The sequence below is a fragment of the Propithecus coquereli genome, unplaced genomic scaffold, assembly GCF_000956105.1.
Source record: "Propithecus coquereli isolate 6110/MARCELLA unplaced genomic scaffold, Pcoq_1.0 Scaffold76, whole genome shotgun sequence".
Taxonomy (NCBI): domain Eukaryota; kingdom Metazoa; phylum Chordata; class Mammalia; order Primates; family Indriidae; genus Propithecus; species Propithecus coquereli.
In genome coordinates, this window is record NW_012153729.1 from 6,750,200 (window position 1) to 6,773,949 (window position 23,750).

Here is a 23,750-nt window from a genome sequence, read left to right on the forward strand (position 1 = left end):
CATCTCTGCCCGAACCAGCTCCCCAGAGGCTTGTGCGCTTCAAGCCCAAGTTCTCCATCATCAGCCCCCATAGATGCCTGTGTGTTTAGGGTAGTCCCATTCAACCTTGCTGCCATGTGAGGGGTGCCTTTGTCAACCCTGCTAAATTAACAAAGAAATCCTCATCACCCCCCAGCCCTGGAGCAAGATGGCTCCAAGCGAGTCTGCTGGCCTTCCATGTCATTGAAACTCCAGTAGTGACAGTGGAGGGAAGAAACAGCTGCTGATGACTGAATTCTTGGCTCCTAGAAGCTCCATCTCGCTACATTGTAGGAGCTAAACACAAACAAAGAAACAAACAAAAAAACCCTTATTTTTCAAACAAGCAGGATCTTAGAGAACTGCCCACCTGGTGAGCAACCAGCCCACTGCCTCACTGGTGACCCTGGGAGCCAGCTCGGTGAAGTGTTACCACCTTCAGTTCCAGGCCTTGTGACCCCAGGGATGAAGGACCGCCAGACTTGTGCTGCCTCCACTGCTGCCTTTCTCCACCATTTGGCATTTGTCCCATGGGACGCTGCCCCTGTCTCAGGCAGGAGGCAGGGCTAGGAGGACCCGCCCCTGGGGGATCAACAGTCAGCTGACTGCTTCTCTTCTCGGGTATTTCCTCACCGTCACTTGTAGAAGGTAACTGGTATGTCGCTCTTTGTCCCATGGGTTGGTTTTGGCATGGAGTTGCTCAGAAGGTTCTCAGGACACATGTCCTGTGTCGTGGACCTCACTTGAGCACTTCATTCCCCCTGTCCTCCCCTTCCTCCAGGAAAGGTAGCCCCTCTATCTTCCTTCCCCTTTTCCCAGGGGACTGAGATCGAACTATGAATGTTGTGGAATGTCATCAAAGTCTGAGTTCCAGTTAGAAGCTGCAGTTCATTCCATTTCCTCCTAGCAAGGGCAAAGACAATGACAGACAGGATCTTGGAATTTAGTTTTGTTTTGTAAGAGTTCTGGTGGGTGGCCAGTGTGGACTGTCAGAGAACTGTGAAGCCACTGTTTCCAGAAAGTGGACGGGGAAAGAATTGCTCCTTCAAAGACCTTCAGGTCCTTCACTTTGGGTTTCTTCTTAGACATCACCCCTTCCAGGGGCCATGTGGATTCAGAGTGGTCCACAGCCCACCAGGGTCCAACCCCCTTCCTTTGTGGGAGTCCTGGCAATGCTGCATTGGCAGGGAGCCAAGTGCCCCGGGCTGTTCTCAGATGTGCTCTTTTTCGCTCGTGGAGGGGTGAATATCATTCTCACTGAACCCAGTGGGTAAACTCAGAGCAATGCTGTTTTGATTTGATTTGATCTTCTTAGAATCAAAGCATGTTGATTTCTCAACTGTGTTGGGAAGAGTTTTTTCCCCCGACATAGTGCACTGTTTTCAGGTAGAGCAGGTATACTTTGGCATGCTGTATGCTGTTTGCTTTGCCAGGTCAGGTGCTGTCCCTGGCAGGAGGGATGGAAGAAGTGTACAAGGCAGGTCAGCAGGACTGGAGTTGCCTCTCCCCCACTCTGGGGTGACACCCTTCTACCAGGCACCTCCCCCACCAAATTCATTATATTCTGTAAACACTGAGCATCTCACGTGTGCGGAGCCCTTCCTAGGTGCTGGGACAAACAAGATGCGGTCCTTGCCCTCAAAGTGCTTATACTCTACTGGGGACAAAAACGGCAACCAAAGAAAAAGGAGCAGCTCAGAGCCTACGAGTATTAAGTCAGATTGTATCGACTGTGTGTTTGGCAATTCAGTCAAGAGCCCCCAGGGAGGATTAGAATAACTTGCAGAGGAGATTGGCACTTGAGCAGGGCTTTGAAGGTGGTAGGAATAAGGAAGGTCACAGAGGGAAGTTTTCTGCCACCAGGAGGAATCAGGGGAGTCAAGGCACAAGGATGAGAAGTAGCTTGAGATGGGGACAGCAGGTGTCAGAGGAGGAACATCCTAACACCAGATGGATGCGGTATGCAGGGGTACAGCGAAAAGAGGGACAGATCGGGAGGCTTCCATTCTCCCCCTGCCACTTTCCTGCTCTGTCACTGAACCTCTCCTGTCCCCCCACTTTCCTCATCAGCAAGATGAGAGCATCATCACCTGCCCCGGTGTCCTCACAGGTAGGCGTAAGAATGAAATGAAACCATTGTGTGTAGCATTTTGTAGAGAGCAGAGGGGTCTGCAGCGCTGGGCGCCAGCTTTGATAGGATGGGGGTGCTTAAAAGGACCAGTAGCTGGGAAGATGGCGGGGTTAGGATTGGCTACGACAGACACACAGGCAGAGGCGGGACCCAGAGATCCTGCAGCCTCTTAAACTTGGGAGTTAAATTAGGATTAGCACCAAATTTAAAATTTCATTTTGTTTCTCTGACCGGCTAAATATGCAGAGAAATTTGGGGACAGGGAAATAGGGATCAGACTGTTTTACACGTTCCTGTGTTGTGCAGTTAAACAACGGACGAATACGTAGCTCGTCCTGGACTCATTCTGTATGTGAAACAGGAGTGGTTGTGTTGGAGCCCTCCATAAGCACTGTGCGTTGTGGGGCCGGAACTGGAGAAGGTAGTGGCAGGGTGTGGACACAGCTCAGCCCCAGCAACTCTATTGGAGAGTTCTTGGTTTAAAGAATTGCTCTCGTAACTAGCACAGCATTCATTTCTCCCATTCCGTAGCTGAGCAACTGACCGTTTAAGCTGCTCCAAGAGGAAAGTGGAGGCTCCTAGTGACTGAGCCTTCAGTACCCAGATGCCAGCCTCCTCATGTCAACACTTCTGGGTCCTCAGCAAAGCCACATCCTGTCCAGGGAATCCCTGAGCACAGCCCACGCGAGCCCCCAGGAGGCTGCTGGGTCCCTTCCTCACGTCTTTGAATCACTGATTATAAAAAGTGCGTTTCCTTCCTGTCTCCAGCGGACGAGGGCTGGCTTTAGATTCGAGCTGTCTTTATTCCCTGCTCTGTCCTGGGATCTTGTTCCTGACACGCTGGAGAAACAGCTCCTCCCTGACGGCCCCCTCCTTGACGCATGGGTAGGATTGGGCTCCGTCCCATGGGGGGCGCTGTGCTTAGCACTGTTGGGAGCCTTGCCTGCCAGATTTTGGATTCTGGCCTGGGAGAGAATAAATTTCTGTGCTTTGAAGCCACCCAGTTTGTGGCAATTTATGAACCTAGTACAGAGTAAGGAAGGAGTCAAGGATTGCTGGAAGTTTGGAGCCTGAGCAACTGGCTCAGGCGGACAGTGCACTTAATCTGCATGGGGGACACGGGAGGACAGGCGGCTCTGTTGAGCTGTGGACTCCAGAAGGAGCCGTGGCCAAGCATGGCCGCAGTGCCTTGGGAACGCGAGCTGCCCTGTCTCCATCAAGACCTCAGCAAGGCTGCTGGGGCCTTCATGTGCATCTGCACTCAGTGACCCGAAAAGAAAGAGGGATCCAGAAGGCCCCATTTGCACCCCGCAGAGCCTGTCTTGGACTTCATTCCTGTGACTGGTTTGAAGATTTCATTAGAAATCACAGTTCCAATTTTTTTTTTTAAGAAACGCACTTGGCTGTGGTGACCGGTGTGCCTGCCTCCCATGATGAGTTGGGCTACAAGAGTCCTTGAGCAGAGACTGAGTTTGAACTGATCAATGGCATTTGGGGGTTGGAAAATTGCTCAGGAGCCAGCTAATTTATAATGTCATATGGGCTAGACTGGAAGACCCAAGAGGATAGGCTGTCTCTTGGCTTTTTATTTCTCCTTTTTCAAAAAGGAAAGAGAAAACACAAAGTGCCACTTTGGCTGTTGAGCATTCAGAGATGCTCTGCCCTGGGTAGACCATCTGGAGATGGGGCTGTGCCTTCTCCTGCCCACCTCCTGCCCCGAGACCTGGTCAGCCGCACCGTGGCATGGTGGCACATGCTCCTGCCCTTTGTCCTTTGCCCTCCCCATGGCTGCTCCTTCAGTTGTCCAGTTCTGGCTCTAATTTGCAGAGGACACCTGTTCCTTAATTAGCCCCGGCTGCAGTCTGCATCTTCATCTGGGCTCCCTCTGATGGCGTGAGCTCACAGCCCCGTGGAAGGGCTGCTGTTTGGCAATCTGTGCGCGAGACTGAGTGGGCCCTGAGCCTTCCCAGGCGGTGCGGTCCATCTGTGCTCCTGAGCATCGAAGAAAAAGAAACCACAGCCCAGACACTGGCCGCCGTGGGCATCACAATTGTTGGCGAAATCTTCCCAAAGAATCCCTTGCTGCCAGTTCGCACTCTGCGAACTGTTCATTTCAGACCTACTGTCCTCAGAACTGGGTTTGAGAGCACCGCCTGGGTGCGGACCCTTATGCTTACTCCCCTAGAGTCATATTCCCACCACTCAGTGGGTGCCTCACATTACTGCTCACTCCACCTTTCGGCGATGTCTGTGTGCTTGGTCTCTTTAAATAGAAGGATGCTGTCAGCGGGCTAGGAGTCCACCCATACAGAGTTTTACAAAACGGGGCCTCGTGTCCTAGAATTTTGACAAAGATGGACTCGGCATCTGAGAAAGGGCCCCTGGAGGACAGGACCCAGGCAGCCTGCAGTGGCATTTTCTGCCTGCCCTGGGGGGGCCCTTCTGCCCCCTGTTTTTCTGTCGCAGCCTTTCTTACAACCAGTCTTTAGGCTTCTAGGATGAGGTCTGACCTCCCACATAAGCCACCTCCCCAACATGATTTCCGGCGTGGCAGCCACAGCTGGAGTACCGTGTTTTCAGCTGGAGGCATCAGAGGTCAGAGGTGAACCACCTAGACACCCGGGTACACCAGGATTCCGGTTTCCAGCAGGCTGAGGTTACTTGGAAACATTTGTGGCAAATGGCTTTGTGTTTATGTATTCTTCTACCTGACATCTCCCTCTCCATCCTTCAAAAGAGAAATTCATCAGTGGAAAGTTTCCCCGAAGTGGTAATTTTCCTAAATGACTTACTGATGGTGCTGCATACAGACTTGCTCCTCCGGAGTCGGTGGTTCTGCATGTGCTACCGTGGCCCCAGCTCCTCTCCCCGGGCTGAGAGGGGACCGGTGCGGGCTGCCCGTTGCTTTTGCAAGGACAGTCCCTCCTTCTGCCTTCCCCTGTCCCCCAGAGCCTGATAGAAAGGCTTTTCCTTCCTCCTCTCCTAGCAGAAGCGAAGCTGGTTCCGGGGCCCCCGGCAGAAAACTCCGGTGACTGCCTGGGCGCCTTCTCCGCCCCAGCTGATGAGAGCCTTTCCTTAAGCAGCACTTCAGTCCTTCGCATCGCTCATCCTCGCAGCGATGATGGACTTGGATAAGAGGTCACAGCTTCTCCCTCATCCTGCTCTCCTTGCTGGCGGGGCGGGAGGACGGGCTCAGCCGGCTTCTGCGGGGCTCCCTCCTGCCAGTCACGGGGACTAGCCTCCGGTGCAGCAGCTGTGACAGGCTGGTCCGTATCACAGGGCCAGAGCCACTCCCGAGCGGCCCCGCTCCCCACATTCGTCCAGGCTTCCAGGCTGTCTGCCGCATCTCTGGCGAGCGTCATTAGCATTAACGTGATAAAATGGCACAGTGTAAATGTTAATAAGGGCTGATGTCTCGGCTGCTTCCGAGTGGCAGATTGGAAATGGTATCATCATCTTAACTCCATCGAGCAGCTTTTAATTCCTCTGCTCCCTGAGCAGCCAATTGGCATGGAACTCGTAACCTGCCCTCAGCTTCCCTGTTTTCTCTCACCCCGTTTCCTTTTGCAAAGAAGGTTCAGATTTCCCACAGACCAGTTTTCTGAGACAGTTTGACCTTTTTTTCCTTTTCTAAAGTAAACACTCTCCCCTGTTCTCCAGAGAGAAGAGCACCGAGAGCCCCCATGACGACAGGCACCCCCTTCTCTGACTGGGTCCCCGCCACCCCCGAACTGCTTCACTCCCGATTTTCCTAGATGTAGTTCCTGCTCTTTCTCCTCCAGGGTGTTTCTCTGGGTGATCTGCCCCAGAAGCCACTGATTTGTCTCTAGGAGTCCCCTTCTGTTCAAGCTAAAAACGTGGCTGATGCATGACATCCTGATCGATGCTTTGCCCTGAGCCCTTCAGAAGGGGTGTCCTCTCTAACTGTGCAGCTTCGTCAGGGCTCCAGGGGCCCCTCTTCCCTGTGTCCTTTCTTCCCAGTAAACTGTGAGAGCCAGAGGCTTGTCTGTGTTGCTTTTGGATCCTTATTTTCCTGCCATTCTTACCTAATCACGCTCATAGGCAGCTCGGTGCTCAGCACGTGGATCCTCAGTTGGCGTCTGCTGACTTGAGTAGGTGGAAGAACAGTGGTGTGGAACCGGACATTGTGAGCAGAGGCAGAGAAGCGTGGCTCTGGGTCTCTTATTCCACCCGTGGCACTTGGCACTCACCCAAGGTGTTTGACCCCAGGGAGCCTCCGCCCGTTCTGGTGTACCCCTGAGTCAGGCCCAGGCCTTAGCTGCAGGCAGAGGCTGCGTGAATGGTGGTGTCCTCCCCATGCAGCTAGGCTGCTGTGCGCAGCCAGCCTCTGCCCTGCCCTTACTCTTGTTTTCATCACCCAGGCTGTCTTCACTCTCCTCCTCGGACCTTTCACCTTCTTTGACGTCCAGAAGACCAAGTACCTGCAGATCCTAACCTCTCTGATGAGATGGATCGGTGAGTCTGAGAAACATCTCCATTCTCTGCCCTTTCTCCCCTCGTCCCTTCCTTGACCTTTTCTGAGAGGCCAGGCTCCCAGCCATAGCTGGAATGTGGTGGGAGTTTCCATAGACTCGGGCCTGTCTGGTCCTCCGACCTTTCCAGAAGACAAGGAGGAAGCAGGTACTCTGTCAGCCTTTTACTGGTGGGGAAATTTAGTACCAAAAAAGAAAATTATTTTTTCAAGATCACATAGTGTGAATGGAGCTGGGGCCGGGGCCCGGGACTGCTGATTCTGGGACCAGCCTCTTTTTCATACGCACACGTTGGGTCCCCGCTGACCCACAGGCTGGCAGGCAGGCTCCTGAAGGCCTGGGTTGGGCTGTGCCCCTGTACGGCACGGGAGCAGCAGGGCTCTGCATTCTTCCAAGTGGCATCTCACTATGCAGCACAACCATAAAACCCAGCAGGCCGTGGCAGCAGCCACTCTCTGCCTCCGAGTCCCCAGCCACCAGGGCATAAAAAGACACCCCGTCCACATCATCTCCTAACCAAATGATGCCCTGCCAAGTAAGAGTACCATTGTCCTCAACTGGGGTTGGGGGTCTTCCTCGCCAAACCAGGCTGTCAGTAGGGAGCCTGTTCACTCCCACCTCAGGGAGGGGCCAGCCGCTGGTCTGCCTGGATTGAGGACAGGAGGGTGTCGTCTTCCCCCCCCTCCCCTGTCACCAGCATGTGCTCCGCATTAGTTGGGTGCTTGTTTGGCTTGGTCCGAAAGCCGAGAAGGCTGCTGCTGTTAGATAGAGGGGCCTGGGCGCGGTGGGTGTGTCCAGGCCCCAGGTGTCTGGATGCCTCCCGGGAGCTCAAGCCTCTCAGCACAGAGGCTCCAGAGGAACCAGGGTCAGGGATCCTCCCTCCTTGCCATCGCCATCGCCCTCGCCCTCGCCCCTGCCCCCTTTCCCACTGCTCACCCTCCCGCCCTCACCAGGACTCTGGGTCCGTGTGTTGGTCCCGCCTCCGTGCTGGGACTCAGCAGTTGGTCATGATGCTCTGAGGACAGTTTCTGATCCAGACAACTCCCATAGATCTGGCATCTCCAGCCTCCTGGTTCCCCACACTCAGGGGATTTCAAGATCCTGGTGTGAGGAGCTGCCACACAGGAGTCCTGGTGTCTTTAGCTGGAAGGGACTGGCCCCACCCCTGCAGGAGCAGGCCCTGCAGCACGGGGGAGAGGCTGGCCTCCGGGGCCTGGAGCGCGAGACTGGGTAAAGCTACTGCTCTGCTCTGAGTGCTGGAAAGTTCTTTGTCTGGAGCCAAACTCACCAGCCTGTCACTTTTTCCCACTCTTCATCCATCCTTTTGAAGAAATGAGTGCACTTCATCCATGCACTTCCAGTCCTCTAACTTGAGCCTTTTTGTCATCCAGCCGACATGAGGGAGGACACCTGTCGGCACCTGCACGGGGTGGAATTCCTTGTCTGATCACGTACTCACCCATGGGGTGCTGTTCCCAAATTTCATTCACAAGTTCCAAAGCCCTGGGTTAGACTAAGATGACCGCCTGGGGAAATGAGAACTCGTTACTTAGAACACGAGCATCACACAGACTCCAAGGAGAGCTGTGGGAGTGGAGCCTCCCTGGGTGCTAGGAGGGGCTGTGTCCGGGAATCGGGGTCAGCAGGGATCAGAAATGCAGGCTGCCCACCCTTCTCCTTGTTCCTCTACTTGTAGGAAGTGTTTGAAAGCCCTGGTGACCTGCAGAAGGAGTTTTCTCAGTAAAGCCCAGTATTTGGAGAAAAATATTCTCCTGCCTCACTTTCCAGGCCTGAGTGTGTCACTTGGCCACTGTCGCTCTCAGCAGCAGGGTCTGTATCCCTGAAAGTCTGGTCCCTGCCCCACTCACGTTGGTTGTCCTTGGTGTGTGGCATCGACAGTGGGAAGGTGGGAGGGGGCTTTCTAAGCGCTGGGCCACTAGCTGTTTCCTTTCCCTCATCCTGGAGGACAGGAACAGGTGGGGAGAGGTGATGGGGACGCTCCTGCTTTAGCTGGCGTGTCAGCCCAAGAGGGGATGACAGCAGGATAATGACAGTTAATGGCCCCTGTAGACCCCTGCACCTGCTTAGTGTAACAACTTTCCCTCTGCACCTGGTGAGCCATAGGTACATTAAAAGGGAGACGTTGCCTGCACCCTCTGCCCTGTGGGAAGTGTCCCGGCCATCTCCTCTACGCCAAGGCGCAGCCCTCGGGGTCCCTGAGACCCCGCCCAGACCAGCAGGACCCCAGCCCTGGCATCCACTTCCCCTGTGGCCTAACCCAAAAACTGGCCAAACTGGGGTTGGGGGGGCCTCTGGGCCTGACTGCGTTCACATTCCCCTCCCTGCATCCCCTTCCTCACCATTACTTCGGGGGGCACAGATGCCTCAGCTGAGATGACCAGTATAGCCTTGGCCATGGTCTAGGGCGGATCCAAATGTACTCCTGATTTTTTAAGAAAAGAAGTTATTAAATGTCTCTTTCTACCAAAAAAAAAAAAAAAGGGAGACGTTGTGAAAGGGAGAGGCGGAGGCTGACGGGAAGTAAAGAGTGACTGTCTCAGAGCAGGAGATGAGCTCTAACCCAGAGTTGGGTCGGGGGAGCCAAGCTTGGTGGCCAGCAGGGACAGCCCTCCCTCCCTTTCCATTCCACCATGGGAGGCCTCCCTTCCCCCAGTGTCAGGCTCACAGAGCGGACTCTGCAGCTCAGTCATGTTGGAGAAGCGCTGCTGTTCCCCTGCCGATGGGCTGCCGGTCCCCTCCTCCCTCGGGGCAGCCAGCGGCACAGTGGGCCCAGGACCACGCTAGGACTGTGAGCACGGCCCCTTCCTCGCTGTCTGCTCTGTGAAGAAGCACCGCGCCGCCCCAGTCCCCCATGGTCTCTCGCCCCGAGGCTCCAGGGCCCTTGGAGGCAGCCCCTACTGTGCTGCACAGCGAGGTGACAGTGGCCTCGAGAGAGCAGCTCTTGGCAGCATTGGCAGCCTGAAGTAGAGACCAGCTCGTGAAGGTCGTCAGTACTTGTTTTTTTGGTGGTGACATTGTTGTTGTGACGTTGTTGTCTTTGCAAGTCATTTACCTCTTTTCTCTCTTTGATACAAGAGATAATCAAATGTCAGGAGCCTCTCAGGCGAGCCTTTTCTCCAGAGTGCTGCTATGGGTGACAAGGCACAGGCAGTCATTTTTCTCCATGAGGGACTCAGACCGCCGGGCTTGAAAAGGAAGCCTCTGTGACACAGAGCCCTCTCGGGCAAAAGAAAAATTGCCCAGTTAAGTAAACTCTAACATGCAGCTGAGTCTGGGGTTCAGTTCCCAGCTGGGGGCATTGGAGCCTCCTGGGCATTCTTCTCAGCTCTGGCTGGAGGTGTTTCCCTCGTCCAAACACCAGGCAGCAGCGTGGGGAGGGGAGGAAGGTGATGGAGATCGCAGAATCCTCGGAGCCGCCAAGGAACACAGAACAGGCAGCCCCGCTTGTGCGAGGGACCTGGGTGCAGACCCCACTGAGCGTGTCCCTCCTCTGGGCCAAGCTCACCCCAGGCAGTTTTTCTAGAGCTACCCGAAAGGCAGTGATCTCAAAAGCCCATTTGTACTCTCAAGTCTGCGCCAAGTTGTCAGCTTGCAATGAACTCCCTTTTCATTTGCCTCCAAAGCAGCTGTACGGCGGTGTCCCCACGCCCCCGCTTTCCCCGCACCCCGCCCACCTCTCCCAGATCGGGGCCGTGCCTTTCCAAGAGCCGGGCAGGGTTCGGGGGGCAGTGAGAGGCTTGGGTTCCAGGAAGACAAAGAGGAAGAATGAGCACCAAAGGGACCGGAAAATCATAAATAAATGTGCTGAGCCGGAAACTTTGTCGTGCTTAATTAGGAATTTGTTCTGCCATCTGTTGAAACGAGGCCGGGGGAGATTGCGGCCCGGAGCTCTGCCGGGGAGCCTTCAGGCCAGCTCCTCCGAGGGCTTTTGCTCTTCCCCAGTCAGCCTCCTCAGCCTCAGAATCCCCCTCGTGCTGCCAGATGAGAGTGAATGGGTTAAATGGCCTTTGCAAATAGCTGCTGTCCAGAAAAACTGTCAAAATATGGATGACAAGTGATAATGCCCATTCATTTCTTATGCTCCCCAAATAAGTTCCGAGAAGCCCAGACTGGTCAGTTTGGGGTACCTGGGATTTTGGGGTACCTGAGATGCAGATGCCCCCGCATCTGTATGTGTGAGGAGGGTCTTAGCATGCTGTGCCCAGGCCTTAGCAGACTCCTGGTGGCCCCCATGTCAATGGTCGGCTCCCCCCGGGCAGCTGCCTGCCCCAGACCTGCCATGGCTCCTGAACACACGGACTTCGGGGCTGGGGGCTGGTGTGCAGCGGTGCCATGCCTACCGCTGTCACACCTCCCACTTGGTTGCCTTCAGTGTGGGTCAGACGGTGTGTACTCCCAATGCTCATGGACAGCCAGGGTCCCGGTCTATGTGGTGGGGACTCACCTCACTGAGCAGACCGTGTATAAAGAACTTACTAGCATGGTGCCCGGCACCCGGTCAGTGTTCAGAGCTGAGCCTCGATGAGCATCACCCGCACTGTCATAGCGAGAGTGGCCTCAGAACGAGCCTTCCTTGGGGCTGGCCATGAGACTGGGAGCTTCAGCCACCTCCAGCGAGAGCTGTGGCGCTGGGCATCCACACTGGGTATCCCAGGGAGATCTTGAAGCTCTCCGGGTTAGCTCTGTACAGGCTCCTGCCACACCCCCACTGTGGTCCCTGCTGCACACTGGGAGGGGAGCCCTCCCTGTACCATCACCCCCTAGCCTCCGCCCCCACCCTGAGAGGGTGGAAACAGGCCCCTCTCACGGAGGGGCAGGGGCTCCCTCTCTGGCTCCCAGCTCCCTGTCAGCAGCAGGCAGACTCGGGTTAGAGGAGATGCAGGGAAGGTGCTGTCTTCGTGCTCACAGGCCCAGCGCAGGGGCCTTAGAGCCTGAACCTTAAGTAGCTAAACAATGACTGTAGACTGTTCCCGGTAGGGCCACCCAGCCACTGCCCAGCCAGGCCTCCTGGGCTGGATGGGGCCAGGGTGGCATCGTCACTTCAGCCCCATTGCCAACTTTCCTCTGGCAGATGCCTGCAGACACCTCCCACTTGGGGACACGAACAGCTGGCTCAGCTCGGGGCGCCCCATTTGGCGTTATTAAAAAACCAATTCTTTCTAATAAAGGCTGCTCTGGAGCGCCGCAGCCCGGCTCGGGCCTGGGTTGTCAAGGACCCACCGGGCTCGCTTCCCTCTGATTGTGTATTCAGAGCAGATGCCGCACGCAGCCTTCCCGTGTCTGTGTTCCCGCGAAGTGGGTCAGACGCCGTCTTCTCCAGGCGGCGTTTGTGGGTGAACTTGAGCCACCTCCTGAAGTTCTCAGCCCCACACCCCCACCTCCCCCTGGCAAATGCCCCAGATTTGTTTTCCAAGCCACAGAGAGGGGTGGGATTCGGCAGTGGTGGCAGGCAAGGCAGGAGGTCCCCAAGAGGAGACTATCACCTGGGGACATGTAGACTTCCTGGTGTTTCCTTGTCCCCAGATCCATGACTGATCACTGTGGGGTGCTTTCCAGTGGAATTGCTCCGATCTGTCACCACCAGCAGCCAGGGGTCTTATGTGTCTGGGCCATCTCTTGCCCTCTGCTGCCAACGTGGCATTTGAATTCCTTCATGGCCGCTCAACTAGTGCCTCTCAGGAGCCCAGGAAGGACCCCACCACCACCACCGCCAATGAAGACAGCACCTCCGTGCCCTCTGTGCATCTGGATAGCCTTGCCCCACTGGCAGCGGTCTGTGCCCCCCAGGCCTCTGCCACAGCCCTGCCCACCCTCTCTTTGGGCCACTGTCCAGGTCTCTCCTGGGCTGGTCAGTGTCCAGCTTTCACTCGTCGTACTACTCGTGGAGGGAATCGGAAAAACCTATCGTGTGTGTTTCATATTGGTCTTACTTTTATTCTTGGTTTTCTAGAAGTTCTCTCTGCAAGTGCATAGAAGTCAGTTTACAGGAGAGAAGCCCAGGGTTTCTGTCTTAGAGTAAAGTAGGCACTTAATAAAAGTTTACTGGAGAAGAGCCAGCCACATGCCACCAAATGACACCTATCATTAGCATCCGTCAGGACTGACCTGAGAGTTCTGAACACAGGCCGTTGCTCTTTCAGCTGCTCCTCTCCTCCAGAGCAGCCTTTGTCATTGGCAGCTCTGATCTGTGTGCCACCGAGTCCTGTGCAGACTGGCCACCAGACGAGGGTGTCTACTCTCCCAGGAGCTTGGTGGCCAGCTGCCTAGGCACTGACAAGGCAAGGGAGGATGTGTCCCAGGTCACTCGTGGTCGTGGGTTAAGATATCTGACCCGACGATGGTTACAGGCATAGCCTCTGCGCAGAATCGGGCTTCACACAGGCAGGGTCAATGCGACAGGGTCAGGCAGTCATGTACATCTGCAGCACTGACGTGACCCACCACAGTCCTGGAGCTCCAGAACTTACATTCAGGTCAGGGCAGTCGAAACGTCCTTGTCCCACCTCTCCTCGTCATCCTTACTCTTCCTCTCCTTCCCGTCTCTGCATCTACTGGCTGCTCCAGAGCAAAGGGCTGAGTGGCCTTCAGGAAAGGTGACAGTGCCTGAAATTTCCAATCTCCAGGAAGGAGAGTAGTGGGCCAGCAGCCAGAGGCCTCTCGGCCCTGCCTTCCCGCAATTATAGCTGCGCTTACTCTTGACAGCTTAAGAATGAAAAATTGAGACCTTGCCCTTCCAGGCACCTGCCCTGCTCCGGGGTGTGGAGAAGTTGAAGGATGGAAAGGCCAAAACTCCTGACTTCCTGCCTCAGATGCGGCTGCTTCAGAGGCTCGGGCGCCCGCCCGGGATCAGCTGCCCCTCCTGCCACACATGGGAAGAGGAGGACTCTGCTCTGAGGCCCTTGGGCTAAATAATTCAGCCACAGGGTAGAGCCCAGTACTGTAAAGTTGATTATTTCAACTTCTCTTCTCCTGTGACAGGATGGACAAAGCTAAAATCCAGAAAGCAACAGGGGCTGTCCCACATGGGAAGGGAATCCACTTGGCTTTGAATTTCCTTGTTAGCAGAAACCAGAGTGATTTCTGGTTGAGTTGTTAGAGGCAAGACTAGCAAACACCGAACGTCTCACAGGCCTGAGACGGAAATCTGCCCCAGGGCCAAGATGCTTTTGGTGACGAGCATGTCTGTGGAGAGTGTCCCAAGTTCCCCAAAGGGAACTCCTCCCAGTTGGAGACCAAGTGTGGCCTTTCAGGCCATGAAAAGAGCCCCCACCTGACCTACAGCCTGTGCCCAGGTAGAAGGTGACTCCAGAGGAAGGATGGACCAATGTGGGCTCCGGAGAGCCCGTTTCCCTCCTCCAGAGAGAGCACACACCCAGAGTCCCCAGTTGACAGAGTAGTGGGGATAGCTTGGCCTTGTGTGGCCTTGGAGACAGTGTGGGGTACACGAGGAGAAACCAAGGGTCGGTTCACAGAGTGGTGTGAGCAGCCTGTCCGGGGTCGTCCTTGCCCAACCCTGCCCCATCCCTGACCCCCGAGCCCAAAAGTTTAACTGACGCCAGTGATGGGGTGTCCCTGGAAAGGGTTCTGACAGCAGCTTGACCTGGCCGAGAAGGGGAGTCACAAGTATGACCTCTGTCCCCCTCCTCAGAGCATATGGAGAATTCGAGGAGAACTCAGGGTTGACGAGGTTTGTCCTGCTTGCCTGGGAACGGGCTTTCAGAATGAGAAACGGGTTTCTGTGATGATAAAAGGAACTTACAGGTTTTGAGCAATTGCTGCGGGCAGGCTCTGCCCAAGCGCATCACTGCTCCGTCGTTCCAGTCCCTCGGCGCCATCTCCACTTTGAAAGGTGACGGAACAGGGTTCGCCCCAAGGTTACACAGTTAAGTGGCAGATTCAGGAGTTGGCATCCAGTGTGGCTTGGCCGTTTCCAAGACTGGACAGTGACTTGAGGCATCACTCACCCCCCACGCTGTAGGCTTCTCAGACTCCTCCTCGAGCCTGCGAATGGGGCTCTCCTCGAGCCTGCAAATGGTCGGTCTGATTGTTTGAGGAACAAATGCCCAGTCACCTGCTCCTCCTTTCAGGGCCAAAAAACTGCCTGGTCTTCAGAGGGTCTCAGCCCAGGCTGGTGTTACCCATCAGCCCTCCCAGCCCTGCAGAGACAGCCCTGCAGCTCGGCGCCCTCCAAGGGCAGTGCAGTGGCAAAGGAGGAAGCTGGCACAAGTCCCCCAGACCCAGCTTCCTGCCCGGAGCGCCAGGGCTCGAGCTGGTGGCAGGCACGCCACCGGCCATTCGTTATCATCAGCCCTGGCATATCGATTCTCTGCTTGGGGAAGAGAGTACTGCCTCCAGACAGCCGCGGTGACGGATGGCCTCCACCTCGCATGTGTCAGAGCCAGAACCATGTGTGGGGTCCGGGCAGCCCAGGTTGGAGCCTCCCCCAGCCTCAGGGAATCTGGGACGTGGTTCAGAGGTCAGAGGTTGCAGGGGTGGCTCTCCAGGAAGCAGCCCTGCCAAGGAAAGGCTCAGCCCAGGCTCTGGCTGATGGAGAGGGGCTGGGGCAGCTCATGCAGGGGGAAGCTAGTTAGACCCACCCCACCTCCCCATCAAAGTCATGGCTCCACCCAAGGGGATGAGCAGGCTGAGGACAGGGCCTTCAGGCAGGAGCCACTGGGCAGAGCCCTCCATGGCTCCCAAGAGGCTCTGTTCCACCTCGTGCCCTCATCAAGATGTCCCTCGGACTCAGTGGCCCAGGACCACTGAGGCCACTTCCGTAGTACCCCAGGTCCAGCCACTGCATCCCCTTTGCAGGGCAGCCGCCCTGGCAGTCCCAGCCCAAGAGGACTCAGAGCCTGTTTGTACTCTGGCTCTTCAAGGAGTAGTGCAGTGTCACAGGTCCACCCTATGTCTCCAGTGTCCCGGTGCAAATCACGGCAGGTGGCAGGGTTAGGGGCAAGGGACCTGGGCTGAGGGTGGGGGCAGGAGGCAGAAATCTTTCAGATTCCCACTGGGTCAGGTGCCTCGTAGGTACACACATACCACACACACCCACAGGCCACCTGGTCACAGTGAACCCCCGCTGCCCAGTAGAAATCCAACACCAGCCACCTGGGGAATTTTGAATTTTTTAGTAGCCACATTTAAAAATTAATTAGTTTTGAGAACATACTTATTTAACATATCAAAAATATCTTTAACTCTCTGGGAGGCCGAGGCAGGCAGATTCTTTGAGCTCAGAAGTTCGAAACCAGCCTGAGCAAGAGCGAGACCCTGTCTCTACTAAAAATAGAAAGAAATTAATCGGACAACTAAAAATATATAGAAAAAATTAGCCGGGCATGGTGGCGCATGCCTGTAGTCCCAGCTACTCGGGAGGCTGAGGCAGTAGGATCGCTTGAGCCCAGGAGTTTGAGGTTGCTGTGAGCTAGGCTGACGCCACGGCACTCACTCTAGCCGGGGCAACACAGTGAGACTCTGTCTCAAAAAAAAAAAATATCTTTAACACGTAATCAATATGAACAAATGACCAATGAGGTATTTCACGTTCCTTTTTCACACGGAGTTGCTGAAACCCAGTGTGCGTTCCACACTTCAGCACACCTCGGTGCGGACAGCCACATTCAAGTGCTCAGTGGCCACGTGTGGCATGGGCTGCCGTGGTGGCCAGCACAGCTGCAAATGCTTCTCGGGCTTCTCCTCAGCTTGATGGTTTCATTAACATCTTCTGGGCGAGCCCCGGGCAGGGTTGAGGCATGCCCAGAGGGGGCCCTCGCGTAGTTTCGAAGCCTCGAGAGGATGAGGAAAAGGGTAAAACCACCAAGAGGGACCCCATGCCCATCCTCACACATCCACGATGAGCCCTGGTCGGTGGCCCATGCCTCACGCCGACCCACGCAGACCCCAGGATTCTGCAAGGAAGGCGCAGTCCTGCGCAGGCCACACCGCCACACTGCCACACTCTGAGCAGCAGGGAGTGCCTCACGACAGCTCAGAGATCAAGGCAGTGCCAGCCTGGCCACTTGATGTGCTGCCAGCCGAGGAGGCCCTGGAAGGAACTCTTCCCTCACACCTCCAGCATGAATTGGCACTTCCGCTGCAGGTGGAGCTGGCCACTGACGACTGATTTCTGTCCCTACCCACACAGACCCAGGAGAGGTGAGCTGGGGGTGCTTGTTGGACTGTCCACAGTGAGCATCCGGGCCCGGGGCCCCACCCTAGACACCTGCTCAGCACCCATTTGGCCCCAAGAACACATCAACTGCGACTCCTGTAAGATCTTGGCCCATGCATGGCTTCATCTGGCCAGGAAGGCCCAGTGCTCCTGCCCCAGGCCCCCGGGGGAGGTTCCGAGGGCAGGGCTTACCCAGAAGGAGAAATACAAGAGAGGTGGGGGGGTGTTTACTCTCCTCCTTTTATAAACTGGCACTGCCCTGACCCTTTGGCAGGTGTTCAGAAGGACTGGCCTATCCTACTGCCTGCCCAGGAGCGAGGCTGTAAGGGATGGGCGGACAGACAGACAGCTGGCTCCTGCAGGGACTTCTTATCTGGCTATGCCGGAGGGTGGGGCTGCCTGGGGAAAGCACCGTTTCTCTTCTGTATCTAGATGTGAAATATCACCTTGACCACCACACTTGGGGTTGCTGACGTCCCCGAGAGTGGAAAGCTGATATTAACGTGCCCCCACTGGCCTTTCCTGGGCTCCTCCCAACACTGCAAACTGGATGCGCCTCCACTGGCGGGTCCTGAGGACAGCGCCCTGCAGCGGGTGTGTTAGGTCTCCTCAGAAAGAGAAAGGATATGTCGTGTCTACACTGGCCGCTCGTGGCTCCGGATGTGCGCCCGTTCTGTCTCGGCTGCAGAGATGACGGCTTGCCTTCTGCACCTGTCTTCCTCACTCCCTCCCGAGGTGTCGGACGTGTGGGAGATGGAGCCAGGCTGTGGCTGGCGTGGGTAGTGTGCTGCAGCCAGCTGTCACGATGAGTCCGTGTCACGGGGCCTCAGCCAGGCTCTGCCTGTCGGCGTCCCCAGGGGGCCCTGACTCCTTGTCACTGCCCTGCACAGAGCCCCTCCTCCTAAACGGAGGAGGCTGTGGCAGCCACACACGTGGAGGAGGAACACCCAAAATGTCCTTCCAATCCCTTCCAACACCTGATTCCCCTCTGGGACCCCCCACCACGTGGCCTTTCACCCTTGGGCTTGCACACCTCCCACCGCAGGGATCTCATCATCTGCCCTGCAGCTGACATGACCGTTCACCAGTTCTTTTTTTTGTTGTCATTTGTCTCCTGTAACTTCCACCTGTCGGTCCCCAGGACTCTAGGCTCCAGAAGGACAAGGCCTGTCCCTCAGTGCGTGATCCCCAGATGCCCAGCGTAGTGCCGGCACTCAGCAGACACTCAGTACGTCTTAGTGGAAGGAAGGAATGAGTGAATGAATGGTCTGGTTAAGCCCTTCAGTGACACAGTGCAGTGGTTTTTACATTCGCTGTTACTCAGGTATTAGAAGTCTCCTGTCCCCACTTGTCACTTTGCAGCTGAGCCTTCCGAGACCCAACAGCCACTCATGTGACGTGGTGTCAGCCTCCCTCCCCTCTGCACCCTCCCTGGCTCCCCACCCCGTGGAGCGTGACTTCCAGGGTGCGGCGCAGGTGCAAGGGGATGTGGATTCTCCGGCTGCAGCCTGTGGCAAGTCAGAGAACAAGCCCACGGCCCTGCCCTGTGAAGTCCTGGGTGTCTGGTCCCCAGCACGTCTGGGCCACACTGCCTGCTCTGCCCCACCCGAGCACCAGTCTGGCCTCCCGCAGGTCCTCTGCGGGGCCGGCACAGCTGTGGCCTGCCAAGCCCTGGGCTTCGGTGTGGCGCTCCGAGCCCCGCTCCCAGCCCCGCTCCCCGCCGCATCCTGGCGGGGTCTCTCACAGTCTGTCATCCTCGTTTCATCTTGATTTATGATCAGACCTGATGAGTTTTTGGAGCAGCTGTCTCCCAGGGACAGGGCAATCAATCTAGGAGATGGCTGTTGAACTCTGTTCCTCCTGCAGCCCGGGGAGGAGGGCCTGGGACAAAGGGGTGGGGTTCTAGGGCGGGACAGGCGGGCACTGGGGGTTAGGCCTCTGCCCCCTTTCAGCACCCCTCAATGTCAGAGCCCCACCAGGTCCTCCTCTTCCCTTTTCTCTGTCTCCTGTCAGAACCCAGGATGTAAGGTGGTACTGGTTTCTTTTAATCTGGCTGGTTTGGAGACCATGCTGGAACACCTCCCTTCCCCCTCCACTCCCAGGGGACAGAGCCCAGCACCCATCTTCATATATTCATGGTACGGGGAACTGGAGGGCCCTTCCTCTTCCAGGTTAGCTGGGGCTAACCCCACCCCAGGCCCAGGCCGTCCTAGAATCACCGCTGTCCCCAGTGTGAGAGTGCCCCCTACTCACCTACAGGCCTTCCCCCACTGGAGCGTGAGCGCCATAGGGCAGGCTGGGCCTGGCGCACGGCAGGTGGGGATCCAGGGGCCGGGTGAGCCGCCTCTGCTTGCAGGTGAGGTGCTCGGGTTTGCCCTACCCCAGGCCCGGTGGCATTTCTGTGCTGCCAGCCTCCGCTGGTTGAGCCTTTGACAAAACAGCACAAGGTGTGACTAATGGGAGGGGACGACTGAGACTTGCTCCTGGGCCTGTCCCTCCAGGTGCTTGTCGGGGAGCTGCAACCCCACGAAGTGACCACTTTTCAACACCCTTGGAATCACCTACCAAGAGCTTCTAGCATCTTCTTTTCATTCCTGGATGGCAACAAACATCCAGCCTGTGAGGGTAGAATATTTGGATTTTGAAAACAGACCTGTCGTTTTTGGACATGGATTTGATTAAGAGAATTAAGAGAACTGATCTAGGTAATGGCATCATGAGGTGAAACTAATTATGGCCAGACAGTTGTGAGATAAATTTTTTTATCACCACCAGCATGGCTTTGTAGGCCATCCTGAAAGTTCTAGAAGATGTCCTACATCATCATCGGCATAAAATGCAGCCTCCCAAGACGGCGGCTCTGGAGGACCCCAATAGTAGGCACACGTTGGGGCGGGGGTGGGGGGTGTGCACCTACACACACACGCTTTGTGAAGTCGGTCTCATTTCTCTGGAAACCTACCCCAGAAGTTGGTGTGTTCACACCAGGCAAGCCCCAGTCAGGCTGTCCGGGCCGCTTGCCTTGACGCCAGCCAGCCAGTTTCTAGCTGCCTTTCTTTGGAGATTTAAGGCCAGGGAGTTAGAGGCGCAGTGAAGCACTAGCCCGCAGCGATGGGGGAGTTCATCCCCCTCCTCCTCCTGCCCGCCTGCCAGACCCCGGGCCTGAGGCCGAGTAACAGGCTAAAGCATTCTTCCACTCGTCTCTTTCTAAATTCATGCCAGCCTTAGCCAGGGCCAAGTGCCAGGTCACAAGGTGGCACCCCGAGGTGGCAGTGGCAGCCCAAGATGTAGATCTTGCCTTATAGCAGCTGCCCCCTTTGCCCTGACCCTGCCCTCCTTGTTGTGGCAGAACCGTCTGCTGCAGCCTCCTGAGTGACTAATCAGGCGGCCCGGGCCTAGCTGCCAGCTGCACCCCTGACCCTGCTCAGCCTGTTCTGTGATCTTCTGGCACACAGGACTCCACCTCCAGCCTGGCTGCTCTTTCCCAGGTGCCCCTCCTTCACCTCCTGCCCCAGCACACCCCTCCCACACCCACCCCCAGAAATCTCTGGGCAGAGCACACTGCCCGGGTTCCTGGGCTGTCCTGCGGGCGTCCTGTGCCCCCAACGCCCAGAGGATCCACCCAGAGGCAGTTCGAGGCAGAGGGAGGAACTAGGTCGCCATTTCCCCTTGACTGACCAGGGCTGGGAAGATTTGCAGTGCCCCTGGAGCGGTGGGGGTCGCAGGGCCCTAGAGTGGTGGGGACTGGAGGGGACGCGAGAGTCAGAAACAAATCATCTTCTTTGCTGGCAATTTTCACAGGCCTGTTTCCACGCTCCCTCCTCCCCCCTGTCTGCGACAGTGTCGGGCAGTTCTGATTAAGGTAATAGATGAAGACTCCATCCTACTCCCCAGTGACATCTTGGGAAGACATTGCCTGGCTTCCTGTGGGTCCCAGCAAAACCACCCCTTCCTTCCAGTAGTGGGCAAGTATGATGTGGCCTGAAGGGGACAGTGGGGGTTCCCCTTAGCCTGAGGAAGAGCCCCTGAGCCTCTGATGGGGCCCCAGACAGGAGTGGCTGAGCCACCTGCTGGCCTCTTCCAGCCCACTGCACCATCATGCCTGCCTGTGTGCTCACCAAGAAATGTCACATGTCCTCGTGGGCTTTACCTGAGGGATGGGGCACAGGCTAGAGGGGCTGTCAGATTGTTCTGAACAGAGACAAAAGGGATTGGCCTCCAGAAGGACACAGGGACACTGGTGGTCTGTGTGTGTGTCAAGTAGCTAACAGTGACAGTTCTGGGTAGTCTAGACAGCAGAAGCCATAGGGACACACAAAGCTCTGGGAGTATCGTATTCTCAGAGTGCCCGACGCTTGTCTGCTGGTGGCGCGTTTTCCTGAGCCCTACTGCGTGCGGGCTTGGCTCAGCCTGTTGCTGGGCAGCTCATGCTCTGGAGCACAGGCTGGCGGGCTGTCTGCTGGGGGAGGCGAAGCCAGCCTGGCCCCATCAGCAAGAGAAGCCTGTTTGAACAGACAGAGCCACAGGTCCCCTTCCACTTCCACAGCAAGTCACCTGTGCCCAGCTGTGCACCAGGCCTAGGAGAACAGAGCCATGTGCCATGCACTTCCAGCCTTGTTGCCAGCAGCTCAGGACTCAGCAGTCCCCAGCATTGGTCCTTGGTGGTACTTCTTCCCTGGAGTGACCACTGGCAACTTCCTCCCTGTTTTAGGCCCCCGAGCAGCCCCCTTTCTGCTCAGGGCTCCAGCATTCCTGCCTGTTTGCCTTCAGCTGCATCTAGTAGGTGCCCTTGGCCCAGGGGGACCCCTCCGCCCAAATGCTCTGTGCCCACTGCCTCCACCCCCCAGCTCCCCAGACACACATCTCTTTAAACCAAGAGAGGAAGAATGAACACGAGTTGTGACCCGGCATGCTGCCTGCCAAGAAGCTGGCAGAGCCCCGGAAAGCCCCTGACCAGGACTCAGTCACCTCCAAGAACACAGAGCTGCTGGTCCACCCTGCTGATGGCCTGGTGCAGCCCCGTCCCCATGTACCCAAGCCCCCTGCTTGGGAGAAGGGTAACAGAGCACGGAGAGGCCTGCATAGACCCTCCTAAGAGGAGCAGCCGCTGTTGGCCTGCCCCAGACGCGGCCTTGGGCTGCATGAACGTGCAGTTAACGATCCTTTCTCGTGGGGCCGCAGTCTCTCCACAGGCTCCCAGACCAGAACCCGCCCAAGGCAGGGCTGTGCTCGTCCCCCCGCTGACCCTCCTCCCCTTGTTTTCCAGCCTTCGCCGTCATGATCGTGCTGGCCCTGGTCCGCATCGCGCACGGCCACGGGGAGGGGCACCCGCCCCTGGCCGACCTCTCTGGGGTCCGGAACCTGTTCGGGGTGTGCGTGTACTCCTTCATGTGCCAGCACTCGCTGCCGTCTCTCATCACCCCCGTCTCCTCCAAGCGCCTCCTCACGCGCCTGGTGTTCCTGGACTACGTGCTGATCCTGGCCTTCTACGGCCTCCTCTCCTTCACCGCCATCTTCTGCTTCCGCGGGGACAGCCTCATGGACATGTACACCCTCAACTTCGCACGCTGCGACGTCGTGGGCCTGGCTGCCGTGCGCTTCTTCCTGGGCCTCTTCCCCGTCTTCACCATCAGCACCAACTTTCCCATCATTGCCGTGACCCTGCGCAACAATTGGAAGACGCTTTTCCACCGAGAGGGTGGCACCTACCCGTGGGTGGTGGACCGTGTCGTGTTTCCCACCATCACCCTCGTGCCCCCCGTGCTCGTGGCCTTCTGCACCCATGACCTGGAGTCCTTGGTGGGCATCACGGGGGCCTACGCGGGCACCGGCATCCAGTATGTCATCCCCGCCTTCCTGGTGTACCACTGCCGCAAGGACACCCAGCTGGCCTTCGGCTACGGGACCGTCAACAAGCACAGGTCCCCTTTCCGCCACACCTTCTGGGTGGGCTTCGTGCTGCTCTGGGCTTTCTCCTGCTTCATCTTCGTCACAGCCAACATCGTCCTCAGCGAGAGCAAGCTCTGATGGTAGGATGGGTCTGGAGACGGCAGCCTCCCCGCCCGCAGAGCCAAGATTTAGTCGCCTCCCAGGACTTCTTGGGGCAGGTGAGGCCGTGGCTCTCAGAGGGGACCCTCCGCCCAACCCCAGGGGTCTTCTCCCCTCCCCAGACTCTGCCCAGTGTGCACCTGGCCTCGCTCACCGGGAGCTCTCCTCCCAGACCTCCTGCCTGGGCACACGCAGCTGGCCCCGGGGCCAGGACTCCTTACCGGAATCACCCCGGTTTACAACACACTCCACCCCCCACCGCCAGAGCCGGGCTCCTCCCCACGGGGTGGGAGATGCAGTGCTGGCACTGCCGCCATCTATACCAGCCCCATGACCCCCCCTCCTTCCTCCACAGCCCCCACCTGTGTCCTTGTCTGGAAAGTCTCTACTAGCAGCTGCTGCCTCTTTGGAGGCAAGTCCCAGGCGCTAAGCATCCTAGCCCAGCCTGCCTGTGATGGGCAGGGCCACCCTTCCCACCAGGCCTGGGAGTCACTAAGTGCCGCTCCAAGAGAGGGCCTGCCTGGCCCCAGTGACAAGAACAGGAAGTGCTAATTGGGACCAGGGCCTGGACCAGAGCTGTGAGGGCCCTTGCTGTGGGCGCCAGCTCCAGAGCCGCAGGCTGGAGGGAGCTTCCCTTCCACAGGAACACTGCGGCCTGTGAGCTGGGTCCAAAGCCCAGAGCCTGTGTCCCTGAAGGGGACCCGCTGCTCCCCTGGCTACCCCACTGGAGCCCTCAGGACATCTTGCAGGGTAGGGGGCCGCTAGAGGGAAGCTACCCACGCCCAGCGCCCTCAGTGGCTGGGGAGAGCCCTGGGCACCAGGCAGCGGGAGGGCCCCGATGTCCCACCATGCAGGAGGTCTAGCT

General features: G+C 57.1%; 1 protein-coding gene across 1 annotated transcript in view; it reads left to right on the plus strand.

Moving 5' to 3' along the window:
- TMEM104 (transmembrane protein 104) overlaps positions 1-23,222 on the plus strand; it is a 55,454-nt gene extending 32,232 nt beyond the window's left edge. Inside the window, exons 9-10 of the mRNA XM_012662327.1 lie at positions 6,532-6,625; positions 22,104-23,222. Coding sequence (XP_012517781.1) covers positions 6,532-6,625; positions 22,104-22,864 — 855 coding nt within the window. The 3' untranslated portion in view covers positions 22,865-23,222. The remainder of the gene's footprint in view (positions 1-6,531; positions 6,626-22,103) is intronic.
- Positions 23,223-23,750: the final 528 nt, after the last annotated feature.